Here is a 27103-nt window from a genome sequence, read left to right as displayed (position 1 = left end):
TATTTTAGTTAATTTTTCTAATTTTTGAGTGTGTGTGTGTGTGTGTGTTTTGCAGGGGGTGAGGGTAAGGAGGGGCAGTGGCCTTGTCTTGTGTCTGTCTGATGTCGTCTTGAAAGTTGCACTAATGATTTTCCAGGCACTGCATTCTAGTAAATGTGGGGCTGGGGGAAGCATGTTCAGATAATAATAATGTCGGTATTTGTTAAGCGCTTACTATGTGCAGAGCACTGTTCTAAGCGCTGGGGTAGATACAGGGTAATCAGGTTGTCCCACGTGAGGATCACGGTCTTCATCCCCATTTTCCAGATGAGGTCACTGAGGCCCCGAGAAGTGTAGTGACTTACCCACAGTCACATGGCTGCCAAGTGGCAGAGCCGGGATTCGAACCCATGACCTCTGACTCCCAAGCCCGGGCTCTTTCCACTGAGCCACGCTGCTTCTCATAAATGAATGTGATAAATGAAGTGAGCAGCAACCAACTGCCAATCAGTACTCTAACACAATGCTATTTCTGAAGGGTGGGTGAAGAAGGAAGAACATAATCTGTAACTATCATCAGTTACCCGTAAAGAGATAATTTAGCCGCCTGGCGTAGCTCGGCTAACTCACTTACCCCAGCAAAACAGAAAGCACTGTACGAAAGGGCTGCCATATTAACACCACTTTGCTTAGTCATAACAGAATCCCCAGCAGCTGTGTTCATTCTCATTTTTCGGCCCTCACTGCCACTCGTGAGAGTGTAGCTGCATCTGTAGATGTCACACTGTTTACACTTGCTGCCTCTCTCTTCCCCAGTGCTTTCAGACCCCAGGAACTAACGCACCATTACTTTTTACCAAGGTTTAAAAACACACTTAAAAGTCACCCAGTAGGAGTTTTGAAGCTTTCCCTCTGTCCTGGGCGAATCTAAGAATTACACAGCATCGCAGCTAGGTTCAAAATCTTTTAGCTCACAAACATTTCATTGACTTGCACCATTTTCACTCCTGCCAATTCCCTTACTGACGACATGAGGTGCTTTTTTTATGGTGTTTATTAAGCGCTTGCTGTGTGTCAAGCACTGTTCTAAGCATTGGGATAGATACAAGTCAATTAGGTTGGACACAGCCCCTGTCCCGCGTGGGGATCGCAGTCAAAGAAGGAGGGAGAACAGGAGAACTGAGGCACAGAGAAGTTAAGTGGTTTGCCCAAGGTCACACGGCAAGCAGTTGACAGAGCTGGGATTAAAATCCAGGTCCTCTGACTCCCAGGCCCGGGTTCAATCAATCCATCGATTAATCAATCAGTGGTATTTATTAAGCACTTTGTACAGAGCACTGTACTAAGCACTTGGGAGGGTACAATTCAACAGAATCAGCAGAAACGTTCCCTGCCCGTAACTAGCTTACAGTCTAGAGGGATCTTAGGCCATGCTGATTCTCACAGCCTTACTGACGGCCCATCTCCTCCAGGAGGCCTTCCCAGACTAAGCCCCATTTTTCTGCATCTCCCCCTCCCTTCTGCGTCACCCTGACCTTCTCCCTTTGCTCTCCCCCCGCCCCAGCCCCACGGCACTTATGTATCTATCCGTCATTTGATTATGTGTAATGACGGCGGTCTCCCCTTCCTAGACTATGAGCTCACTGTGGGCAGGGAATGTCACTGTTTATTGTATTGTACTTTCCCAAGCGCTTAGTACGATGCTCTGCACACGGTAAGGGCTTAATAAATACAACTGAACGAATGATCCCAGTGAGCAGCAAGTGGTTAGAGCAAGGTATCCCGAACTTTTGCACCCTGAAGCACGTTTAATACAGAAAGATTATTTGTAAAAAAGCAGAGCAATGGGAGCACAGGGATCAGGGTGTGTTTGCATTGCCTGCTTACAGATTAAGCGCCGTATGTTTGGGAACAATAATAATAATAACTGGAGTATTAATATGTGCCGAGTACTGTATTAAATGCTGGGGTACATGTAGGATCATCAGGTTAGACGTAGTCCCTGCCCCTCACGGAGGTAGAAGAGGTGCTTAATGCCCGATTTGTAGATGAGGAAACTGATGCAAAGAGTACTTAAGTGACTTGTCTAGTCACACGTGGCAGGGGAGAACCCAAATCTCCCGACTATCAAACTCGTAATCTCTTTCATTCATTCAAAAGCATTTATTGAGCACTTACTATGTGCAGGGCACTGTACTAAGCGCTTGGAATGTACAATTCGGCAACAGATAGAGACAATCCCTGCCCAGTGACGGGCTCACAGTCTAAACGGGGGAGACAGACGGCACACACAGCTTCTCCTGTTGTGGACCGGCAGGAAAACAGTCTGCTCGGCTATATACAGGCTTAGAGAAATTCAGGACAGAGAATTCATAATAGACATCAATGGAATCCAAATATCTAACATATTTGTCTATTTAATGACCACATTTTAACTGTCCTTCTCAGCCAAGAACTGTTGTTCTGGCCTACATTTGTGCTGTATAACTTTGACTGCTGAGCTTATTTCTCCCACCCTTACTATTCCATTATTTCTCTTTTGGACTCTTCCCGTGGGACTCACCTAGAAACTAAATTTGGTCTTGAAGCAGTAAGAGAAATTATTATTCACTGACAGATAAGCCAAAGTGGCAGCAACATCTGCAAAGAAACCCATTCAACAAGGACTTTGGTTACCGCTAATTCTAAATCTAAAAGTTAGCCCAGAGGCCAGATCTAGATCTGATCTAGGAAGCAAACTCTATTACTGGGTGTAAAAAGAATAATTTAACCCAGGTAGATTTTTAAACTAAATTTACTGGACTTTGCTGGATTGGAAGACCAAAAATAAAGTATGTGATATTTGCAAAGCCCTCCTCAGTAGCAATTTCTCTGGGTTTGCCTCAACAAAAAAGAGAAGATCCTACATCTTGTGTCATTTAAGTGGTGTGCGCATCCTTAGAGCGTTCAGATTGTTAGTATTGCTCTGCAAACAGTAAACGCTCAATAAATACGACTGAATGAATGAATTTGCCAATAAGCAAGCATGTGTGTCTGTGTTGCCTGCAGCGTGGCTCAGTGGAAAAGAGCCTGGGCTTCGGAGTCAGAGGTCATGAGTTCGACTCCCGGCTCTGCCACTTGTCAGCTGTGTGACTGTGGGCAAGTCACTTCACTTCTCTGTGCCTCAGTTACCTCATCTGTAAAATGGGGATTAACTGTGAGCCTCACGTGGGACAACCTGATTACCCTGTATTTACCCCAGCGCTTACAACAGTGCTCTGCACATAGTAAGCGCTTAACAAATACCAACATTATTTCCGTGCCTGTCCAAAGGTTTTTGCAGTTAAACTCAGCAAGACATGACTGACGAACCCCGCCTGCGTGCGCGTGCATAAGCATCTGGTTAATGACTCAGGTTGCATTCAGTTATATGGTCACATCTGGTGGTTTGATGCCTATCACCCTGTGTTTTTGCATTTCAAAAATGAATCGATCAGGGAAGGCCGGTGGCAGGAAATGAAGGAAGTTTCTGCCGGTCCCCTGAACGAGAACCTTCTTTCTGTCCGGCGGGGGCCTCCCCGATCCCGTCCGGCCTGGCCTAGATCTGCACGTGAGAACCAGGACTCACCACTGCATCTCTACCTTCGCCTCCACAGTCACTCTGTCACCTCCTGGACCTCCTCAGCCGGAGCTGCCATTAGGATTCAAAAGACGATGGGCACCAGGGGCAGGAATGAAAGCTGCAGGGCATTTGTTTTTTTCCAGTTTTTTTTTTTTTAAACCCATATATATGTTAGAGAGAAGCAGCATGGCGTAGTGGATAGAGCACGGGCCTGGGAGTCAGAAGGGCACGGGTTCTAATCCCGGCTCTGCCACTTGTCTGCTGTGTGACTGTGGGCAAATTCATTCAACAGTATTTATTTATTGAGCACGTACTATGCACTGCACTAAGCGCTCGTCACTTCGCTTCTCTGGGCCTCAGTTACCTCAACGGTAAAATGGGGATTAAAACTGCGAGCCCCACGTGGGACAGAGACTCTGTCTAACCCGATTTGCTTGTATCCAGACCAGCGCTTAGTACAGTGCCTGGCACATAATTAAGCGCTTCACAAGTACCATTAAATAAAAAAAAAAGTTACCAAAACCCCCCCCAAAAAACATCCAGAGCAGCTCTGGTCTCAAAAGAAACGGGTAGGGATTTTCCATGCTCACCTTTGGACAGGTGATTTCGGTTTGCTGGATCATGATGAGGGCCGAGGCAATGAGAGCTCCTTGCCTCACGTAGTTCACGGGATCATTCGTCATTGGTTCTAGCAAATTAATTGCTTCCTAAAACCATTGGGAAAAAAGACAATTAGATCGGTGCTTGGCACATAGTAAGCACTTAACAAATACCATTATTATTATTATTATTATTATTAACAACGGTTGGTGATCTTCAAAAAACAAGAATCAAGCTCGCCACAGCATTAATACATCTGGCTTCTGTGAGAGGGGATAAAATGGTGCTACACATGCAGACACTGGTTTTGTTAACCTAATACTGGGGTTAATTGTAATAAATGTATTTATATATTGGAAATATTGGGAAGCAGTCTAGCACAGTGGATAGCGCACGAGCCTGGGAGTCAGAAGAACCTGGGATCTAGTCCCGGCTCTGCCCCTTGGCCGGTGCGTGGCCTTGGCAAGTCACTTAACTTCTCTGTGCCTCAGTTCCCTCATCTGTAAAATGGGGACTGAGACTGTGAGCCCCATGCGGGACTGTGTCCAACTCGATTTGCTTGTATCCACCCCACCGCTTAGTAAAGTGCCTGGCACACAGTAAGCGCTTAAATACCATAATTATTATTACTGTACTCTCCCAATAGTAAGCGCTTAACAAATACCACCATCATGCTTAAATCCTAAATTATTTAGAAGAAAAGTCCTGAAATGTAAACACTGTTTAAGAAAAACGCAAAATAATGAATGTCACTGATTACCACAGTCACTCCAATGGGACCTTTCCCACTGCTTTCGAATTTCCGCTTATAGGCTTTTTTTTTTTTTTACACACAACTCCCTTCAGTTATTGCCCCATCTCCCTCCTTCCACTCCTCCCCAAAGTCCTTGAGCGAGCTGTCTACCCTCGCTGCCTCCATTTCCTATCCTCGACATACTACAATCTGGCTTCTGCTCCATCCGCTTCATGGGAATGATCCTCTCTAAAAGACACCAATGACCTCTTTCTTGCCGAATCTACTGGCCTCTACTCCACGCTAATCTTCCTCGCCCTCTCAGCTGTCTTTGACCCTATGGCCCACCACCTTCTCTTGGAAATTATAAAGAAGCGGTATGGCTTAGTGGAAAGAGCCCGGGCTTGGGAGGCAGAGGAGATGGGTTCTAATCCCACCTCCGTCCCTTGTCAGCTGTGTGACTTTGGGCAAGTCACATCACTTCTCTGGGCCTCAGTGACATCTGTAAAATGGGGATTAAGACTGTGAGCCCCACATGGGACAACCTGATCATCTTGTATCTATAACAGCGCTTAGAACAGTGCCTGGTACATAGTAAGTGCTTAACAAATACCATCATCATCAAATAATAATTATAACAACGATGGCATTTGTTAAACACTTACTATGTGCCAAGCACTGTTCCAAGCACTGGGGTAATAATGTTAATAATGTTGGTATTTGTTAAGCGCTTACTATGTGCCGAGCACTGTTCTAAGCGCTGGGGTAGACATAGGGGAATCAGGTTGTCCCACCTGGGGCTCACAGTCTTCATCCCCATTTTACAGATGAGGGAACTGAGGCACAGAGAAGTTAAGTGACTTGCCCACAGTCACACAGCTGACAAGTGGCAGAGCTGGGATTCGAACTCATGAGCCCTGACTCCAAAGCCCGTGCTCTTTCCACTGAGCCACGCTGCTTCTCATACAGGTAGATACAGGTAATGAGCCCCAGCCTTAATTCCATTTTACAGATGAGGTAACTGTGGCCCAGAGAACTGAAGTGACTTGCCAAAGTCACACAGCTAAGTGGCAGAGTCGGAATTAGAACCCACAACCTATGACTCCCAAGCCCAGGATCTTTCCAATAAACCACATTTCTTCTCTAAGCCACTAAGTCATGCTGGAAACATTATCTACCCTTATTTTCACTGACTCTGTCCTCTCCTGGTTTTCTAATTGCTTGCTCCTCCTCGGTCTCTTTCGTGGACTCTTCCGACGGGGATAAAATCATAAGAGTGAAGACCCTGTGGAGCTTTAATCAGACTTATTCTTTCTAACATTTCATCCTAAAGGTATAACACTAAGAATTCTTTCAACTGATTTTGGTTGGGGTGACCTTGGAGTATAACAAAACCTCTGAATGTATAGTAACAACCTATGCCTCCCACCCTCTGGCAATGGGGGTCCCTCAAGGTTCAGTTCTGGGGTCCCCCTTCTACTCCACAGAGAAGCAGCGTGGCTCAGTGGAAAGAGCCCAGGCTTGGGAGTCAGAGGTCATGGGTTCAAATTCCAGCTCTGCCATTTGTCAGCTGTGTGACTGTGGGCAAGTCACTTCATTTTTCTGTGCCTCAGTTCCCTCATCTGTAAAATGGGGATTAAGACTGTGAGCCTCACGTGAGACAACCTGATGACCCTGTATCTACCCCAGCGCTTAGAACAATGCTCTGCACATAGCAAGCGCCTAACAAATACCAGCATTATTATTATTATTATTATTAATCTCCATCTCCAACCACTCCCTTGGAGAACTCATTCGCACCCATAGCTTCAAATGCCACCTCTATAAAGATGATTCTACCTCCACAGCCCTGATCTCTCTCCTCTGCAATCTCGTATTTCCTCCTGCCTCCGGGACATCTCTAATTGGACGTCCCGCCGCCGACTCAAACCTAACGTGGCTTAGTGGGAAAAGCACGGGCTTGCGAGTCAGAGGTCGTGGGTTCTAATCCCAGCTCCGCCACTTATCAGTGGCGAGTCACTAAACTTGTCTGTGCCTCAGTGACCTCATCTGTAAACTGGGGATTATGACTGTGAGCCCCACATGGGACACCCTGATTACACTGTCTCTACCCCAGCGCTTAGAACAGAGCTTGGCACATAATAAGTGCTTAGCAAATGTCAGCATTATTATAATTACGTCCGAAACAGAACTCGTGATTTCCACTTTTTATTTAGTGGTTCAACTGCCTTCTGTGCTCCTTTCTTTGGCCCGGGGCCCCAAACAGAAATGTGGTCAGCTTCTTCTAGCAGAGATTTCTCCAATACCAGGGAGAGTACAAATTCTTAGGTTGCCACGTGGTCACTTGCCAGCAGAAGAAATTCAAACTTTACACCCATATGAAGCACAACTAAACAATATGTGCTTTCCGAATCCTTCAACTAACATATGACACAAGGTTCCCTGAAGCAATGACGTTCAACTAATAACAGTTTATTACCAAATATTTCCTTCCCCTCTAGAATTTAAGCTCTCTGTGGGCAGGAAACGTGCCTACCGACTCGTTCATTCATTCAATAGTATTTATTGAGCGCTTACTATGTGCAGAGCACCGTACTAAGTGCTTGGAATGTACAAATCGGCAACAGACTCGGATATACCGTAGTCTCCCAACCGCATGATACAGTGCTCTGCATACAGTAATCCCTCGATAAATGATCGAATGACTGATCAGTACTTATTGGGTACTCCATATTTACGGTGAAGCCACAATAGATATTCTGTAGCGATAAGGATACGTTAATTTTAAGTCATGTTAAAATGCAGTGAAAGATACTTTGGGGCAGAAAACCCAACTGCATATTTTATCATAAACAGATGCTTCCAATCTTTTTGAAATAAAAATAATTAAAGCATAGAACCACAGCCAATTAGTATGGTCCAGATAACTGACCCTATTTGGGAAGCAGACGCATAGAGTATGATTAATACCAAATGTCTACCTAATTAACTTCTCAGATGCAGTGTCTCAAAAAAACCCTTTAGTCCCTAAATGTCATATTAAATTTGGAAAATAATTTGGAAGAAAAAAATTCCAATTTGTTCTCAGTATATGAAATTAAGCAGCGTGGCTTAGTGGACAGAGCAAAGGTTTGAGGGGGGGGTCGAAAGTCCTGGGTTTTAATCCTGTCTCGTCCACTTGTCAGATGTGTGACTTTGGGCAAGTCACTTCACTACTCTGGGCCTCAGTTACCTCATCTGTAAAATGGGGATTAAGACTGTGAGCCCCACGTGGCTTGTATCTTCTATCTACCTACCTTAGAACAGTGCTTGGCACGGAGAAAGCGCTTAACAAATGCCATCATTAATATTATTATTATTACTAATAATAGACGAAACTAAGTGAAATACAGTGCAGCTTCAAAAAAGCCTACCTTGCTAATACAATTGTTTTTGGGTAATTCTCTATATTTATCTCCACATAGGTTCCTCCCAGCCCTACCGTGGTTTAATAATGGGAGGGAGAAGCAGCATGGTTTCAGTAAAATAGAGGATGGAATCAAAAACAGCATTTTTCCCTCAGGTTTACTAATGGTTCGAGTAAATCATTTCACCACTCTCTGCTTCCATTTCCCATCAGTTACAGGGGTTATCACCTCCTGTCCCTTCCCCATCTAGCAGAGTGATGGTGGGGATGAATGAATGCATTACGTTACAAGCCCTTGGAACCCCTTGGAAGAAAGGCACTAACAAGATTCAGGACATTATTACTTCTGTTGCGATGATTACGAACACAAGGGAAAATTACATCCTGACCATGAAAAGATTTAAACTAGAAAACACACATGAGGTCATTCTCCTGCCATTTGCTACAAAAGTTAATAAAATCCTGAGCAGAATCTGTATGAATTACTGAAACGATCCAGGTGGCTTCCTGTTGCTTTAATGGAGAATTTAATCTTTTGCCTCCTGTTCTCAAAGTAAAATTGGTACCAAGGTCAGGATAGCAGAACCTTTAATCCAAGTAGTGGCTATTTTGAAGAGTGAGATGCCAGTCTCTAGCTCTGGGTGCCAGGAGATGTCACTTTTCCTGCAGCTCTGGGGTCTCAATCGATCCCTAATCAACAGGCCTGTTCCACAAACCCAGCCGGCCCCTCTTTGTCCCACCAAATCTCTGCTCAGGTAACAGCGGCAGACGACAGCAGGGGGAAGGTGGCTTTCGGAGTGGGAGAACGGCACAGGCAGCGGCTCAAACCTTCATAATTATCATACGTATCGATTAAGGGTATTCTCTCAGACCCAATCCCTTACCCACAAGGGGCTCGTTATCGACCTTATCTCCATTTTATAGATGTGGAAACCGAGGTCCAGAGAAAGTGACTTATCCAGGTGACACGGCAGGCCAGAGGCAGAGACAGACTAGAATCTTGGTCTCCTGCCTCCCTGCCCCGTGCTCTTTCCACTAGGCCGTGCTGCCTCCCTCTGGAATCTATGGAAGCACCGAGGAATCCTGGAGAAAGGGAGGAAGACCAAAAGCTGCCCAGCCTCTGTCTTCTACAGTCCTCCAAACTCACACATTACCCGACTAGGGTACTGGCTAGAAGCCCCGAATGTGTACTGAGAAGCCTGGCCTAGTGGCGAGAGCACGGACTTGGGAGTCAGAAGACGTGGGTTCCAACCCCGGCTCTGCCACCTGTCTGCTGTGTGACTTTAGACAAGTCACTTCACTTCTCTGTGCCTCAGGTACTTCAACTGTAAAATGGGGACTATCACCATGAGCCCCACGTGGGACAACCTAATTATACTGTATCTACCTCAGTGCTTAGACTAGTGCTGGGTACAGAGTAAGAAGCGCTTAACAAATACTATAATTATTTACATATTATTAATGTTACTGGTAGGGTCTATGCACCCAGCAGAGTACTATGATTGGCATAAAATAGAGAAGCATGTGGCTCGGTGGAAAGAGCACGGGCTTGGGAGTGAGAGGTCATGGGTTCGAATCCCAGCTCTGCCACTCGTCAGCTGTGTGACTGTGGACAAGTCACTTTACTTCTCTGTGCCTCAGTTACCTCATCTGTAAAATGGGGGTGAAGACTGTGAGCCCCACATGGGACAACCTGATTACCCTATATCTATCCCAGCACTTAGAAAAGTGCTCTGCAAATAGTAAGCACTTAACAAATACCAACATTATTATTATTATAAAATAAACGCACAACAAATAGCACAAACATGTTGTGCCCCTGACCGTCAGAAAGCCATCCAAGCATAAGGGGGATACGGGGACATAATCCTATACTTTCCCCCCACCCCCAGACCATTTTTTTCTCCCCCTTCCACTTCTGCCCCCTCTAGCCACTGCTCTAGACCTCACTACTCTACCCCCCAAAAGAGAGAATAGGATGAGCACAGAACGGCCACCTACGTACCCTTCTGCCCGACCATAGAGCCGGCCATCCTGCAGGACAGGCTAAAGACGTATAACTGTTGTTACACGTAGGACCCGTCTCCCACACACAAAAAGAGTCTCCTTTCCCAGCCCAGCACGGGAGCATCGGCGGCAAAGTTGCAAGACCGACCAAGTAAAAAAAAGTTCAAAAAAAAAAGTAAGGAGTTTTTTTGGAGGTTCAGAGAGGGTATGCATGGATGGTTCCGAAGGACCAGGGAGGGTATCTGTGCAGGTCCCTATATCCTGGAGTAGCACAACATAAAATCAGCTTCCTGCTACCTGTCAATCTGAAAATCATTTTACTCTCCAAAATGAAGGGCAAAAGAAGAAGGAAACTCAGAGGATTAGAAGGATATAAAACCACCATTCCAATAGGTAAAATGAATTAAAAAAAAAAAATCAGCCAAAAGACAAATAGCATCAAATCATATATTACTGAGTATTTAGGAATCTTCTGTAATACATGAAATGGCAAAGACTACCACGAGAGGTAGAAATATTTGAATATTGGGCATCTGTCTTTAAACTGTAATATGATTAACTCAATGTGCTTACTATGCTATCGATGCCTGTCTACTTGTCTTGTTCTGTTGTCTGTGCCTCCCCTTCTAGACTGTGAGTCTGCTGTTGGGTAGGGATTGTCTCTATTTGTTGCCAAACTGTACTTTCCAACCGCTTAATACAGTGCTCTGCACACAGTAAACGCTCAATGAATACAATGGAATGAATATTATGAAAAATGGGCTTTGCCTTCTTGAGTCAGTTCCTCTACTGGCTACTTACAAGGGGAAGCAGAGGCACTTAACTGGACCTCTTTATTTTTCGTCAAAAAAGGGTTAGCAGGCCCACAAAGAGCTATTTCGGACCCCTCCCTTCCGCCAGCCTCCTTCTGAGACTCTGGATTTTTCTCTGATCCCCACCCCGAACCCGACACTTCTCCCCACTTTCCTCACTTTCTCTCTCCCTCTCCTTCATCCCCGCTCTTGTGTGATGCCAATCTCCCTCCTCAGTCTGGAGACTTGGTGTGTCGGGGGCAGCAGTTAAATCCCGGTTCAGATTCCTGAGGGGCGCAAGGGAGCACAGGCGGGAATTCGGAAGGATGCCGTTTCAGTTTCTATCTTTAATGGAATGAATGAAAAATGCAACAAATAAATACGTCATCTTTCAGCAGGGAGATCCTGGGTATCGCCGATGCCGATTTGGAGTTAAGAAAAACAACACAGCAGTTGATCAAAGCCACCGAGCAAGTCAGTCAAGTTGATCCTGGCTTCAGACCAAAATAAGTCACGTGGGTCTGAGTGCCACAAAATTTAATTATATAAATTAAAGCATTTGCTAGTGCACAATCACTTTATCACTCCTCCAACGAAGGAAATCTATACTGTCTATTAATCCGTTTCCTGAGGAGCCTGGAAAAAAGCGACAAAACGGACGGGCATTCTTCTGTCACGGCTCTGAGAGTTGCTCTGCCTTCTTGCTAGTGAAATTGTTTCTTTTCAGGAAACCCAATCGAGGTACCTGAGAAGGCGACATTTTGAGAGGCAAAATTTCGTCATGTGGAGCTCTCAAAATGCTACTGTTTCCAACATTTCTATTTGAGTTTTGACAGCGGGGGGGGAGGCAGCCTATTGGCTTTGAGTTTTCACCTTGTTTCCTGTCCCGGCACAGCAGATACCAAGGGCCATTGCAGCTCCGTAACGTACGTGAGGGTTGTAGCTCTCCGATAACAACGAAACCACACTGGGACACTGTTCGGGCGTTCTGATAAGAAACAGAAAGAGAAAAGGTCAATGTTATAGACAACTTCACCTTTTTGAATGTAAAAGGAAGGGTGATAATATATATAAATGTGTGTGTGTGTATATACATTTTAAACATTTTTTTTAATTTCACCATTTTAAATAAAAACAGCAGAATAAATAGCCCTGTCACTTCAGGCAACCATTTCATGTAGTCATGTCATTTCTAGGCAGAACCTCCTGGGTACAAAATTATGACAGCTTAGTGGACATAGCACAGGCCAGGGAGTGAGATGGAGCTGAGAGCTAATCCCGGCTTTGCCACTTGTCTGCTCTGTAACCTTGAATTCATTCATTCATTCAATATTCAACAGTATTTACTGAGCACTTACTATGTGCAGAGCACTGTACTAAGCGCTTGGAATGTACAAACCGGTAACAGATAGAGACAGTCCCTGCCCTATGACGGGCTTACAGTCTAATCGGGGGAGACAGACAAGAACAATAGCAATAAATAGACTCAAGGGGATGAAAATCTCATAAGACAGTAGCAAATAAATAGAATCAAGGTGACGTACATCTCATTAACAAAATAAATAGGGTAATGAAGATATATACAGTTGAGTGGACGAGTACAGTGCTGAGGGGATGGGAAGGGAGAGGGGGAGGAGCAGAGGGAAATGGGGGGAAAAGAGGGTTTAGCTGCGGAGAGGTGAAGTGGAGGGTAGAGGGAGAAGAGGGAAAAGGGGAGCTCAGTCTGGGAAGGCCTCTTGGAGGAGGTGAGCTTTAAGTAGGGTTTGAAGAGGGGAAGAGAATTAGTTTGGTGGAGGTGAGGTGGGAGGGCATTCCAGGACCGCGGGAGGATGTGGCCCAGGGTCAATGGCGGGATAGGCGAGAACGGGGGATGGTGAGGAGGTGGGCGGCAGAGGAGCAGAGAGAGTGGGGTGGGCAGTGGAAAGAGATAAGGGAGGAGAGGTAGGAGGGGGCAAGGTGATGGAGAGCCTTGAAGCCTAGAGTGAGAAGTTTTTGTTTTGTGCAGAATCAGTCACTTCACTTCTCTATGCCTCACCTCCCTCACCTGTAAAATGGGGAATTAAGACTATGAGCCCCATGATTATCTTGATTTGCCTTAATGATCTTGTATCTACCCCAGTGCTAAGTACAGTGCCTGGCACATAGTAAGTACGTAATATATATCATAAAAACAAAAACAAACAAAATGAAGGCGCTGTGATCTAGACCAGCAGACTAAAAGTATTGCCAATACTATCAACTTTGTTAATATGTACAGAATATAAATAGGTAGAATCTATTGATTCACAGATATCTTGATTCCCGCTAATGTTCTTCATTTCACAAGACCAGGTTTTGTGGGGCCAAAAAAAAACAAACCACTGATTATCATTTGTTCCCATTTCCAAAGATTAGCTAATACATATCTCTGGTGAAGGGCAGGAAAGTTTAAAACAGAACAACAAAAAAAAAACTGGACCTATCAAAGAAGTGTCTTCAACACCAAAATCCACAATGCTACTCTGAAAACTGGGCGTGGATTTATTCAATTGATCTTTTCAGGTTTCTTGCTATTGATGGCAAGAAAAACAGTTAATAATACCTGTACGAGTAAAAAAACACAAGTTCACTCTATGTATCTGTGATCTAGAAGCAACAAAGTGTAGTGGATAGAGCACATGCCGGGATGTCAGAAGATCATGGGATCTAATCCCGACTCCATCACTTGTCTGCTGTGTGACCCTGGGCAAGTCACTTCACTGGGCCTCAGTTACCTCGTCTGTTGAAACCACCCCTCCGCCACCCAAATTCTTCTTCATAACTTAGATCCATTGCGCTACAGTTTACGCTCAATTCCGCCATTTCTTTTCTCAGTCGAGATGAAACAGAGAGGATCTCTACACCGTGAGCTCATCGTGGGCAGGGAATGTGTCTGTTTGTTGCTGTGCTCTCCCTGGTGCTTAATACAGTGCTTTGCACATAATAAACACGTTCTAATGAATAGACCATGGGTCTGGGAGTTAGAAGGTCATAGGTTCTAATTCCCCCTCTGCCACTTGTCTGCTGGGAGACCTTGGGTAAATCACTTCTCTGGGCCTCAGTTACCTCATCTGGAAAATGGGGATTAATGGGGACACACAGGGAGTGTGTTCAACCCCATTTGCTTGTATCCACCCCTGGCACCCAGTAAGCGCCTAACAAATATCACAATCATCATCATCAACAAATATGACTGAATGAATGACCAGAATCATATACAACAGATACACCCTTTTGTTGCTAACTCGAGACTCAAATATTTCCGAACCTTTTATATCCTTCGGGTTTATTCTTCTTTTCTGCCTTGTGATAATTTCATTGCTCAATCTAAGGGCCCATTCATTAATGCCTACGGAGTGAAGTATATTGAACTAAGTGTTTGGGAAAGTACAATGGAGGCCTGAGCCATATTCCCTGTCCACAAGAGCTTAATGATTGTGGTATGTGTTAAGAGCTTATTATGTGTCTATTATATACTAAGCACTACGGTAGATAAAGGATAATTCGATCGGACATGGCTCACAGACATTGAAATATTTACGAATAAGGTAATGGGAATAAACTGAATGCACTATAGAGCATAAAGATACACACAGGTGCTGAAGATGAGGGTAAATAAATAAGAAAGTGCCAGAAGTGAGTGATGACTTGGGGTTCCAGGAGTTAGCCGGGGATGGTCAAGAAGTTGGAGAGGATGAGATTTTAAGAGGGCTTTAAAGATGGGTAAGAACTCAGGCTTGGGAGTCAGAGGTCATGGGTTCTAATCCCCGCTCCGCCGCTTGCCAGCTGTGTGACTTTGGGCAAATCACTTAACTTCTCGGTGCCTCAGTTACCTCATCTGTAAAACGGGAATTAAAAATGTGAGCCCTACGTGGGACATCCTGATCAGCTTGTATCCCCCCAGCGCTTCAAACAGTGCTTTGCACATAGTAAGTGCTTAACAAATACCACCATGATTATTATTAGACCTGCGGTCTCTCACGCTATGGGGGAGGATGGGGCAGTGAGTTCCAAGTGGGGGAACAGTGTGAGCAAGAGGATGGAGGTGGGCGATCGAGTGTGCGACTGAAGGTTAGCTTGGGGGGAATGAAGAGAGCAAGCAGAAGAAAAGTTACTGAAGAGGCCCCATCCAAAGACGGGGAAGGTTTGTGGAGAACCCCGAAGTTGATTGTGAGGTGTTTTCGCTAACTGCGGTGGGAAATGAGAAGCAGTCGGAGAGTTTTGGGAAGTGAGAAGCTGTAAAACGAGCAAAGCTTCAAGAAGACAATCCATGCAGCAGCGCACAGTCTAGACCGTGTCGGGGAGAGGATGGAGATGAGGAGATCAGTGAGGAGGTTGTTTGCAATAGTCTAAACCGCAGTAATAAAAATAATGATGATTATGCAACAATTGTAGTATTCGTTAAGCACTTACACTCCAACACTGTACTAAGCGCTGGGGTAGATACATGAAAATCAGGTCCCACATGGGGCTCTCAATCTGACTAGGAGGGAGTTCAGGTACTGAATTCCCATTTTGCAGATGAGGGCACTGAGGCAGAAAGAAAGGTCACCAAGGTCACCCAGCAGACCTGGAATTAGAAACCAGGTCCTCTGACTCTCAGGCCCACACTCCTTCCTTGAGCTACTCTGCTTCTCAAGGTGTTAAGGGCCCGGACCAAGATGGTAGTAGGCGGGGTGGAGAGGATGGGGCAGGGGTGGGAAATGTTGTAAAGGACGAACTGGCAGGTTTCAGAAGTGAAGAGTCGAGCGGTAATAATAATAATAATGTTGGCATTTGTTAAGCACTTACTCTGTGCAGAGCACTGTTCTAAGCGCTGGGATAGATACAGGGTAATCAGGTTGTCCCACGTGAGGCTCACAGTCTTCATCCCCATTTTACAGATGAGGTAACTGAGGCACAGAGAAGGGAAGTGCCTTGCCCACTGTCACACAGCTGACAAGTGGTAAAGCGGGGATTCAAACCCACGACCTCTGACTTCCAAGCCCGGGCTCTTTCCACTGAGCCACGCCAAGTTGCAGATCTTGGCCACGACGTTACCTTTAAATTATGATGGTCTCTGCTGCTTGTAATTTGTTTTAGTGTTATCTCCCTGGCTAGGCTGAATAAGTTAATACCATAATTACTAAGCTCCTCAAGGAGGGAGTGTTCCAGTGTCCACGATGGCCGAGAGGTCAAGGATTATTTAACTATCGTTGCTCTTGATGATTATTATTGTTGTGTTTGTTAAGCACTTACTATGTGTCAGGCACCATTCTAACCGCTGTGGTAAATCCAAGCTAATCAGGTCAGACGCAATAAAAATATTTGGCCAACCTGAGAGTTAGAGGAAGTGGTAGATGGGTCATTCATTCAATCATATTTATTGAGCGCTCACTGTATGCAGAGCACTGTACTAAGTGCTTGGGAGAGTACAATACAACAGTAGACACATTTTCCCTGCCCTCAACAGTCTAGAGGGCTCACCAACATGGAAGCTGAAGACCTCAATGATCAGAGAAGAAAGGAGTGAGCTCAACCCACCACTGGTATTTTTCCTGAGTGTTTTACAGTGTGCAGCGCTTTTGGAAGAGTACAACAGAGTAAGTACATCCTTATGCCCTCCAGAAACTTACAATCTAGCAGGAGAAAGCAGCCAAATAAAAAAAGATGTACAATTAGCGCTGAGGACGGAGGGGAGGACACTCAGGTGCTTAGGGAGTCCCTGGACTCGGAAGGAACCATTGACGCTTTAATAGGAAGTAGAAACAGTGTGAACATATTCAGTTCATATCCCAATACACCAGAGTTGTATTTCTATAAAAAGTCCAGGTTACAGAAAATGTGGTACAATACCCAGCATCTGAAGCTGTGCTCATATGCTGGGTCCAAAGAGATGCAAGTCGGAAGAATGTCCCTAAATTCTGTCACCGTGCTCTATTCAAGGATTGAAAGTTTGTGTGATTGAAAAAGAGACTATATAAATGGTGGGTGGTTATACCTTTATGGGAAACTGACAGGCTAAAAACAGAAAGAAGAACCGGCTCTGTGCTTCAGGAAATTTTGTGGGAAATTATTTGAGGAAGTTCTGGAATTTTCTCCTCATCTCCAACCCCAACAAATGTCAGTTCCTGTCAGTTCGGGGGTTTGCATTCTGAATAAACTCGGTTCGAATCTGGAGCCGAAGCGTACGGCCAGCTCTGTGCAGAGAAAAGGGGGGAGCTACATTCCAGATGACTTCAGGTCATAAAATAAACACTGTGTATGGTATGTAATACCTTCACACGCCATGTCTACAAATCAACAGAGCTCGGAGTATTTGTAGAGCTAGCAAAGGATGATTGTAATTCATTCCTGTTTGTTAAAAATAGCCTTAGGGTGGGTAGTGGAGACTAAGTGGGGCACGCTGGTCCAAGCACCTATCGTATCCAAACCTGACAACTGCTGCATCAGCCTCCTCGCTGACTCCAATCCCTTATTAGAAGCGGCATGGCTTAGCGGGTAGAGCACGGGCCTGGGAGTCAGAAGGGCATGGGTTCGAATGCCGTCTCTGCGACTTGTCTGCTGTGACCTTGGGCAAGTCACTTCACTTCTCTGTGTCTCAGTGAAAAATGGGGAGTAAGACTGTGAGCCCCATGTGGGACATGGACTATGTCCCAGTTGATTACCTTGTATCCACTCCAGGACTTAATTCAGTGCTTGGGTCACAGTAGGCGCTTAACAAATACCATTTAAAAAAAAAAAAGAATTTGGTTGAAGTGTCAGAGTTCCGTAACAGCTCTGCCCAACTCAGGCCCAGGAGGTGGGGCTGAGTGGGCACGAATCAGAATAGAGTTGGCTCTCGGCAGTTTCATAATTTTGATGCAGAGGATGGCCTCATATTTTGAGTGGTGGGTTTACGTGCTGATAAGGAGTGCTCAAAACCCTGGGCAAAATGGGGCTGGAAACTCACTCGCAGAGTTTGCCTAAAATGCCACGTGACATCCTCGTCCTCTCCCAAATGAGAATCCAGTCACTGCCGTTTGGACAGCACCATGGCTGCAACACTAAAGCTGATACTGGGCCGAGGTGAATGTGGGCAGATACGGTACTCTCCCAAGTGCTTGGTACAGTGCTTTGCACACGGTAAGCGCTCAATAAATACAATCGAATGAATACCACACTACCCCCCAACATCTGGCCTGAGAAAGGGGCCGGGTCCTGAATCCCATTTCCCCAGCTCGTTTAATCATAATCCTTTGTAAAAAGTGTGGATGAAAATATCATGTGCACAATTCTCACTGGGATCATCAGATTCTAACTTTTCCATTCAGTGCAGAGGTTGACGAAAGGGGAATGGGGTATTGTGCTTTGTTTCCTTTCCAAACTTGACTTGCGGTCCTGCGGAGATTACAATTGCTCATTTGGGACAGAAAATTCGGAGAAGGGAAAGCAGTGTGTCACAGAAGTCAACAGTGCTGAAGTCTCAGGTTTAGGGCCCGCAGTAGGCATGAAATGTATAAACTCGAAGGCATATATAAAACCCTGGGCTGTCTTCTTATTCAAATAACAGCTCAAACACTGGCTCCTTCTTTCGAAAAACGAGCTGTCGTGAAGACACGGAGTGGCAAATTATTTAATACGTGAGTTCAAACATTCAATTTATCTCGCAGATTACACAAGTGCACTGAGGCGAACACCTTTATAGGTTTACTTTATTTTGGCAAGGCATTTTTAAAATGCGAAACAAAAAAGAATCTCTTTGAGCAATGATCGGATCGTAAATCTTCACCACAGCCAATACCTCCACAAATGAATTATATTAGAGGAAACATTTCTAGACAGGTGACTTGGAAATACCTACAGTTTGGCCAGTTGAATTTCAACCAAAAAATTCATTTGGATAAATGAAAACTCAGATGAAACTACACCAATTAAAGTATTCCCAAATTGGACTTTCCAGTCCAATTAAGCCAATCTGTTGTGGCAGTCCACATGCTTCTGAGCCTATTTTTAAAATACCCCAAACTTCGGTGGACTGACTTTGGGAAGACAGAAATGGATCTGTAATTAAGCAAGATGACCTGGCTCAGCAGATAAAACAGGCAAAAGTAAATACAGCTAACTAATGGAAAAAATGCCAACTAAGAAATTCTACACAGTGGACCCTAAGTTGGCTACTAAATAACTCACAATGACCCACAAAATTTCAACTTGTAGGGTCTCCATGCTCCTGCAAATGGTCATATCTATATAAAGCCTAACATCAAGTCAGACAACTTAAGAACCCCCGTGCAGAAGATTTGCTTTCGAGCCCTAATCATACTAAAATACTGAATACTGAAATGCTAAATTTCTGAATTGTTCAAACATTTCCATTACCTCAATTATAACACCCAAAATTGAAACACTTATTAAACGTTAACACTTGGGGAAGGTACAAAGATAATCAGACTGGAGGGGTTTTCTATCCCACATGGGACTTAGAGTCTAAGACACAGAGAAAGAAAGTATCTTAGTCTCATTTTTCCAATGAGGAGATTGAAGCACAGAAAGGTTTAGTGACTTCTGTCAAAATCTCGCTATGAAAAAATGTGTTACTGCAGGAATGACTGACAACAACAACAACAACAAAAATCACACTATAGCCAATTATATCCCTTGTCATTCTTACCCAAGATGAACTTTTCTTACAGCAAGTTTTGAAAATCAGGAAACTTTTTTTTTTTTTTTAACAAATACTCATTACATCAGATGGAATCAATCCATTTTAAATAAATAAGAAGCTTGCTACTTTTGAGTTTATGTGCTCTTCTTCCTTTCTTGCCACTACTTGCCCTTCATTACTTAAAAACAACCTTAACACACATGCACGCACACACACACAAGATAAGCAAAGCCCAAAGTGTGCAGCATCCTGTGACCTGCTCCATTCATTCAATTGTATTTATTGAGCGCTCAAATCTCATCCTCTTTGTGGAGACCACTGGGATGGACGTCGACGGGGTCCCGGACAAATCGGGACCACCGGGAGCCAGTAAGGAGACTGCCTCTATCTGTTGCCGATTTGTACATTCCAAGCGCTTAGTACAGTGCCCTGCACATAGTAAGCACTCAATAAATACTATTGAATGAAAGAGCTGTGTGGAAGTAGGAAAGTTCCCAATGTTTTCTACCTGCTTTTCCACCTTCTGGTGAGGAGGAGACGTTTTCAGTCACTGGGAAAGACGTTGGTTTGTGTCGCTTTTCAGTGAGCAGATACTTTTCCCCAGTACAAATTTAATGCTAAGGGAAAACGTTCCTGGACCACACGGGCGTCTGCAAAATAAACTTCCCAGGTCCATGGGGAAAAGGGACAGGGTGAGGCAGGAGGATGGATAAGGCTCTTGTTAGAGCACAATTCATTACTCAGGCATTCCCCAGACACAACCCGCGTTCGTTTCTTGAAAATGTGGTCTTATCGAGAAGCACGTGCCCCACATACTTAAATACAATTAGTTTGGTTCCATTCCAGAATCAACCCCAACATGATAGTCGAAGACTACCGTTAAGTAAAAATATATACTTCAAATCCCTTTCCCCCTTCCCTTGCCCGACCCCCATTCCTAGCAGCTTTCTGTCACCCTATCCCTGGACCCCAAATTCAGTCCTCCCACTACTTGTCTTTCTGGTTCTGTTTTCCTCCACCCAGGATTTCTTTTTCATTTTAAAACTCACCGTAGGGACAGCTGTTCATTCAAATGAGGCCACCTCTGTCCCCCTATTTCACCCCTGCCTCGTTCTCTCAGCTATAGTTGAGATGAAAAGGTAGGTCTACAAGGCATGACAAAGGAAGGGAAAAAGGAAGGTGAAAGGAAAGACAGGCTGGTGTGAGACTTCAGACCAAACTAGAGTCTACAGAGCAGCAGCGTTATCTAGTCTCCTCTACAGCTGTGCGACCTGGACCTCACCCGGCAGCCGTATCCGGCTCCTTCAGCAGTTCTACCAGTGCAATTTATGGGCCAGACTCAAAATCAAATGACAGCCAGATCACAAAGAATGAAGCAGACAGTCATCTTGCACTGAAGCTACACTGGGTGGGCCACGTGGCCTAGTGGAAAGAGCCCAGGCCTTGGAGTCAGAGGACCTAGCTTCTAATCCCGGCTCTACCCCTTGTCTGCTCCATGACTCTGGGAAAGTCACTTAACTTCTCTGTGCTTTAGTTTCCTCATCTGCTAAAATGAGGGATTAAATCCTACTCATATCGGACATGACTCGATGGCATAAGACACAGAAGCAGCGTGGCTCGGCGGAAAGAGCCCGGGCTTGGGGGTCAGAGGTCATGGGTTCCAATCCCAGCTTCGCCGTTAGTTGTGACCTTGGGCAAGTCACTCAACTTCTCTGGGCCTCAGTTACCTCATCTGCAAAATGGGGATCAAGACTGTGAGCCCCATGTGGGACAACCTGATCACTTGTATCCCCTCAGCGCTTGGAGTGCTTTGCACATAGTAAGCACTTAACAAATACCAACAACAAACAAATACCAACATTATTACTCCCTTCTACCTACACTGGAAGCCCCATGTGGGACAGGGACTGTGTCTAAACTGATTACTTTGTATGTACTTCCAAAGTAAGTGCTTTACAAACACCATAATTATTATGTGTAGGGAATGAGCACCCCTCTCAGGGCTGTGCCTGAAGAGTTTCCAGTAGCCTACCAGTCACGACTGCACAAGGGAGAGTCAAGCAGAGGCCTACTCATTCCATTCCTAGCTTGGCAGTGGCTAGTGAGTGGAAGGGAATCCGCTACATGTCAAAACTCACTTGTGCTGGGCAGCAACAGCAAAGGAGAGAGTTGAAGGCAGAGACTCATTTACTGAACGGAAGGAGACAATGGCAAATAATAATAATAATGTTGGTATTTGTTATGTGCTTACTATGTGCAGAGCACTGTTCTAAGCGCTGGGGTAGACACAGGGGAATCAGGTTGTCCCACGTGGGTCTCATAGTCTTCATCCCCATTTTACAGATGAGGGAACTGAGGCACAGAGAAGTTAAGTGACTTGCCCACAGTCACACAGCTGACAAGTGGCAGAGCTGGGATTGGAACTAATGACCTCTGACTCCAAAGCCCGTGCTCTTTCCACTGAGCCACGCTGCCCACTTCCATATTTTTACCAAGAGAACTCTATGGATCCACTTTCGGAACGACTGCAGGTAGAAGTGGGGCGTTCTGGAAGAGATGCGTCTACGGCGTCGCTATGGGTCGGACATGACTCGACAGCATAAGATAACAAAGAATGAGCAACAGCCCGATACCTAAGCAAATACCATATGGAGAACTGAAATTGGGAAACTGAAGGAAAGGAGGGCAGAGGAAACGTTTTAAGGACATGGTAAAAACAAAATCATATTTATTGAGCACTTACTGTGTTCAGAATACTGTACTGAGCAACTGGGAGAGTGGAATATGATAGCATTGGTAGACACTCTTTGCCTACAAGAACTTTTAGAGTCTAGAAGGAGAGAAAGACATTGAAATAGAAAGGGGAACTGGCAGGGTATCAGGCTAAGTGCTGTGGGACTACTGACAGGATGAATACCAGTGCTTAAATAATTCACACTGTACTCTACTTCTAGACTGTAAGCCTGTTGTGGGCAGGGACTGTCTCTATTGCTGAATTGTACTTTCCAAGCACGTAGTACAGCACACAGTAAGCGCTTAATAAATACGACTGAATGAATGACTACAGATACAAAGGTGCATACAACTAAGTAGTGTCTTGGAATACAACTCTGTCTAAAGCTGTATGCATATCTATATATCTGCAGATATAGACACTGATATATTAATCAGTGGCCGTTATTAAGCGCTGACCAGAGCTGAGTGCTTAGTACTAACTTTCCCTGCCGATAAAGAGCTTAAATCTGTTTATCTCTTTTTGGTGTGTATAAAGTGGAGAAGTAGCAACCCAAGGCATGCCCGTTTTGAGGTTTACTGTGTGCCAGTTGAGTGTTCTAGAATCTGCTAGGTTTGGTTAATATAAACTCTTGGATGAAAATTGAAGGTGCAGGATAGAAAGGGGGAGAAATGCCATTTTTTGAAAACCCGAGAGAATGAATTTCTGAAAGGCCTCCACTGCCAGTAAATTTCAAATTCCTCTACTTGAGTTGGCTGGACTACCTGGTAGAACTTGTTTTTCCCAAAACTTCTGAATCATCCCCCTTTCCGACACTTGCCAAGAAACAGTTATAAACACAAGACATTAAAATCTTTTCTGTTTAATGGACTTAGTACAATGCTGAGAAGAAAAGTTCAGTCAACAGGCTTTGAAGAAAACATGACTTCGGGGCTATAAAGATAGTCTTAATACGGTGGGACTCCGACCCATAATGTAAAAGGGATACATCTGGAATGCACAAACTCTTTATTTCCACCATACCACAAGAATCAAATGGTATGTTTTTCGGACTGACGATATTCATAATGGAAATTTCCACAGCAAGCTATGTATTTAACTACATGTACCAATCAAGCCTTTTCATTGAGCAATGTCTCATATGAACATAAGAGTAACAATACAGTGTGAAATAACCTTCTTGCCAATATACCTTTCGGGGGGTGGGGGGCTTGTGGGGGGATGATAAACTCCAGAGACCATATTTTACCTCACTGATCTACTACAACCCATCCCACACACTTCATAACATTAATGCCAACCTACTCCATGACTCTGTGTACCTCTCATCTACCCAGCTACTGACCCCTCGGCTGCACTCTCCCTCTGGCCCGGAACTCCTTCCTCCCTCATGTCCGACACACTCTCCCCACCTTCACAGCCCTCCCAGAACATCTCCTTCAAGAGGCCTTCCCTGATTAAGTCCTCAATTACCTTACTCCCTTTCGCTTCTACATCACCTTTGCTCTTGGATGGCACCGAGAAAATATTAATCGGGAGAGCTTTGAACAATTTGTGCTTCCTAGAGTGGAAAGAAACCCATATTTCAAGAACTACTACCCTCTTGAAAGGCATTTACACTTTTCAAATGCCTCCAAAAGTCTGCTGAACTGGAAGTGGATTGCACAAAATTAAGAGAAAATGTGCTTGCCATGATTTGTTTTTATTGTTGAACGGCTCTCTTTGGGAAATGAAAAGTGACCATATCATTATCTTCATTATCATATTCATTCAGAGGTATTTATTGAGGGCCTGTTGTGTTCAGAGCACCGCAATTAACAGTGGGAAATGAGAAATCGGACACTGTTCACTGCTCGGAGGGGGCACACGATCCACAACTGAGGCGGGATGGTGCGGTTTGATGACAGACATATAAGGAAAGATTGAAAGACTAAAAACAGCAAAACGACACCGGGACCCACACCGCGAGTGCAGATCTACCCAATGCCGAGTAAAGTTCAGCACCGGAGGGCAATACTGGATGTGTGTGCTCTGCCCCGACTTGTGTTTTTCCTGTGCCGGTCTCTCGGTTTGGGGTCTCATTCTCTCGGTTTGGGGTCTCATCTCTAGAGCAGTGGAGACCTCACACTACACTGTTGATCAAACAACAGAAGTTGAAAATAAGGGGACATAGTTTATAATTGCTTTTAAATTTCTCAGTTGGGGCAAAAATTCAAGTACTATAAAAGAGACCAATCCAGTACTTCCCTCCTTAAAACTTACTAAGCAGTATAACTGATATTGTGGATACCTGATCTTGACCAAAAAATACAACAATTCTGTGTTGCTCATTGTGGGTAACTCTGCTATACTGTACTCTCCCAAGTACTGAGCACAGTGCTCAGCGCCAAGTGAGCACTCAATGAATACTAATTAACCAATCGATTAATATATAATAATTGACTAAGATCCTACTCAATCTTATTTATTGAGCACTTATTGTGTGCAAACCACTGTACCCAGTGTTGAGAACAGTCCTTGACACATACTAAGTGCTTAACAAATACCATCATCATCCTCATCACTTGGGAGGTTACAATAAAACAGACACAATCCCTGCCCACGATGAGCAATCACCTTCTTTCTACCAAAACAGGGCATTTTAAAAAAATCATTTCATTTGATTCTCTTTCCTCTGGTCTCCCTCCTCAAACATACCTCCCTACGAATTCAACACACTCCACCTGTGCTAATAGTTGTATTTTTTTAATCAAGGGATTTGAAGTCCTTGTTGGGGAATTAAGTTCAACCTACATCTGGCAGAAGAGATCAACCTCAAAATGTCTGCTACCGCTTCAAGGCATAAAAATGAGAGAGTAATGCAGAACACCAACAAGAGCACATGTGGGTCCGCTGATCACATACTTTTGAAACTTCCAACACTAAAATAAATCCGCTACCAACCCGATGTGATAGAATTCAAAAAATGTAAAAGGAAAAGATATAGCCTCAACTAAACGATTGAACAAACAAAACCAGAATCAATACGGAAGGGGAAGATAAGGCAGAATCACTGCTAAATATTGTTCTGAACTTGTTCCGCCAGAAGTTCCCATGAGGTTACGATGATATTTAGGAAATGAGAAATTCTGAGCTGCACATTAGGTTGCAGAGGTGTGTACTACACAAATCTGTGATTCAGAACAAAGAGTACTTGACAATTTCCATCATTCAGCTGCCATGGAGTACTAAAACATTACCACCATTAGAAGTGTGGTACAAGACACAATTCTTCAACTGCTCCTATCTGCTCGGATCAAATTTAATACAGGGTATTTTGCAGCAGTTAAAATGCTGAATTTAAGGTACAAAAGTCACTGTAAATGCTCTGCTCTAATAGAAGTTTAAGATGTAGTCAAATTCTGATAGTTGCCGCTGATGCCTTCCTACATATTGATTTTCCAGGAAGAGTGGAATAAATCAAATCTGTTGAAATAGAAATATGTCACAAATGTACATTGCAGTCGCTGGGCTGGATAGCAAACGTTTAGGAACTATGAATGCCCTATTAGAATGCTTTTAAAAGGCAAGGTCAAGAATTTTTAAATCTTACAGTTAAGCTAGTCTCAAATGTTTATATAACACAGAGGTGGACTGTATATTGTTATCCAAACACCTCTGGGATCTAAACTCGGTAGGGAGGACATATAATTATTTCCAGTATCTAACTTTCCCATATTGAAGAGGTTTTCAACATATTATTCAAAAAAGCAAATTAGCCTTGTTTTAAATCCATGTGAAAAATCAATACCTGTGTGGCTATATTAAACGTGTATATATTCAACTCTGAGCTCTACCTCAAAGGCTGAGCCCACAAGTGAATGGATTGCATTTCACACCAAAGAGGTAATTACCTGGGTGATAACAGAGCTGGAGATCAGACTATTGAAAACTAAAGAAAACACTGCATTCTCTTAATAGAGTGACACACAACTCGGAAAACTACATGAAGCGCGGTTTCTCCCGCTTCACACAAGAGACTGGGCAAGAGCTTTAAACTAAATGGAGCTATTAATAATTACTGTGGTACTGATTCAGTGCTTACTACACGTCAGGCTCCGTAGTGAGCACCAGGGTAGATACAGACACTTAACAAATGCCATTTTAAAAAAGAAAAAAGTGGCAGAGTCAGGATTAGAACCCATGTCCTCGGACCCCCCCCCCCAGCCTATGCTCTTTCCATTAGGCCACACTACTCTAATACCTGGGGAGATTGCACTCCTCTGAAACTGGACTTTTTATGGTTAATTGTGCTATCACATCTAGGGGAATTTTACAAATCTATCTTGGCGCGCGATCACGCATGGATTGGGAGACCTAGTCAGAGGGTCTGGTATGCATACTGAAAGGCTCAAAGAAACAACGCAACACGTAGTAAAAAGGAAATAACCTTCTTGGCTCCCTTCCAGCTACACAACAAGTCATTTGTTTCCTTGCTTTCAAGCATTAGAGCTGGATGCACCAGAATGTCACTCACCCAGGGAATTGAGCAGAAGCAACGAGTCTGACTAGCAAGCCCAGAGCGAAGCCCACATAAGAGGAAACCGACACACGAATGAGATGAGAAAG

General features: G+C 44.3%; 1 protein-coding gene across 1 annotated transcript in view; it reads right to left on the bottom strand.

Moving 5' to 3' along the window:
• PSMD1 (proteasome 26S subunit, non-ATPase 1) overlaps positions 1-27103 on the bottom strand; it is a 146773-nt gene that overhangs the window by 41421 nt on the left and 78249 nt on the right. Inside the window, exons 17-18 of the mRNA XM_029060265.2 lie at positions 11991-12105; positions 4171-4287 (exon numbers count right to left, since the gene is read on the bottom strand). Of these exons, the coding sequence (XP_028916098.1) occupies positions 4171-4287; positions 11991-12105 (232 nt within the window). The remainder of the gene's footprint in view (positions 1-4170; positions 4288-11990; positions 12106-27103) is intronic.

The sequence above is a fragment of the Ornithorhynchus anatinus genome, chromosome 1 (genome assembly GCF_004115215.2).
Source record: "Ornithorhynchus anatinus isolate Pmale09 chromosome 1, mOrnAna1.pri.v4, whole genome shotgun sequence".
In the NCBI taxonomy this organism is placed as follows: domain Eukaryota; kingdom Metazoa; phylum Chordata; class Mammalia; order Monotremata; family Ornithorhynchidae; genus Ornithorhynchus; species Ornithorhynchus anatinus.
This window is presented reverse-complemented; position numbering and strand designations above follow the sequence as displayed.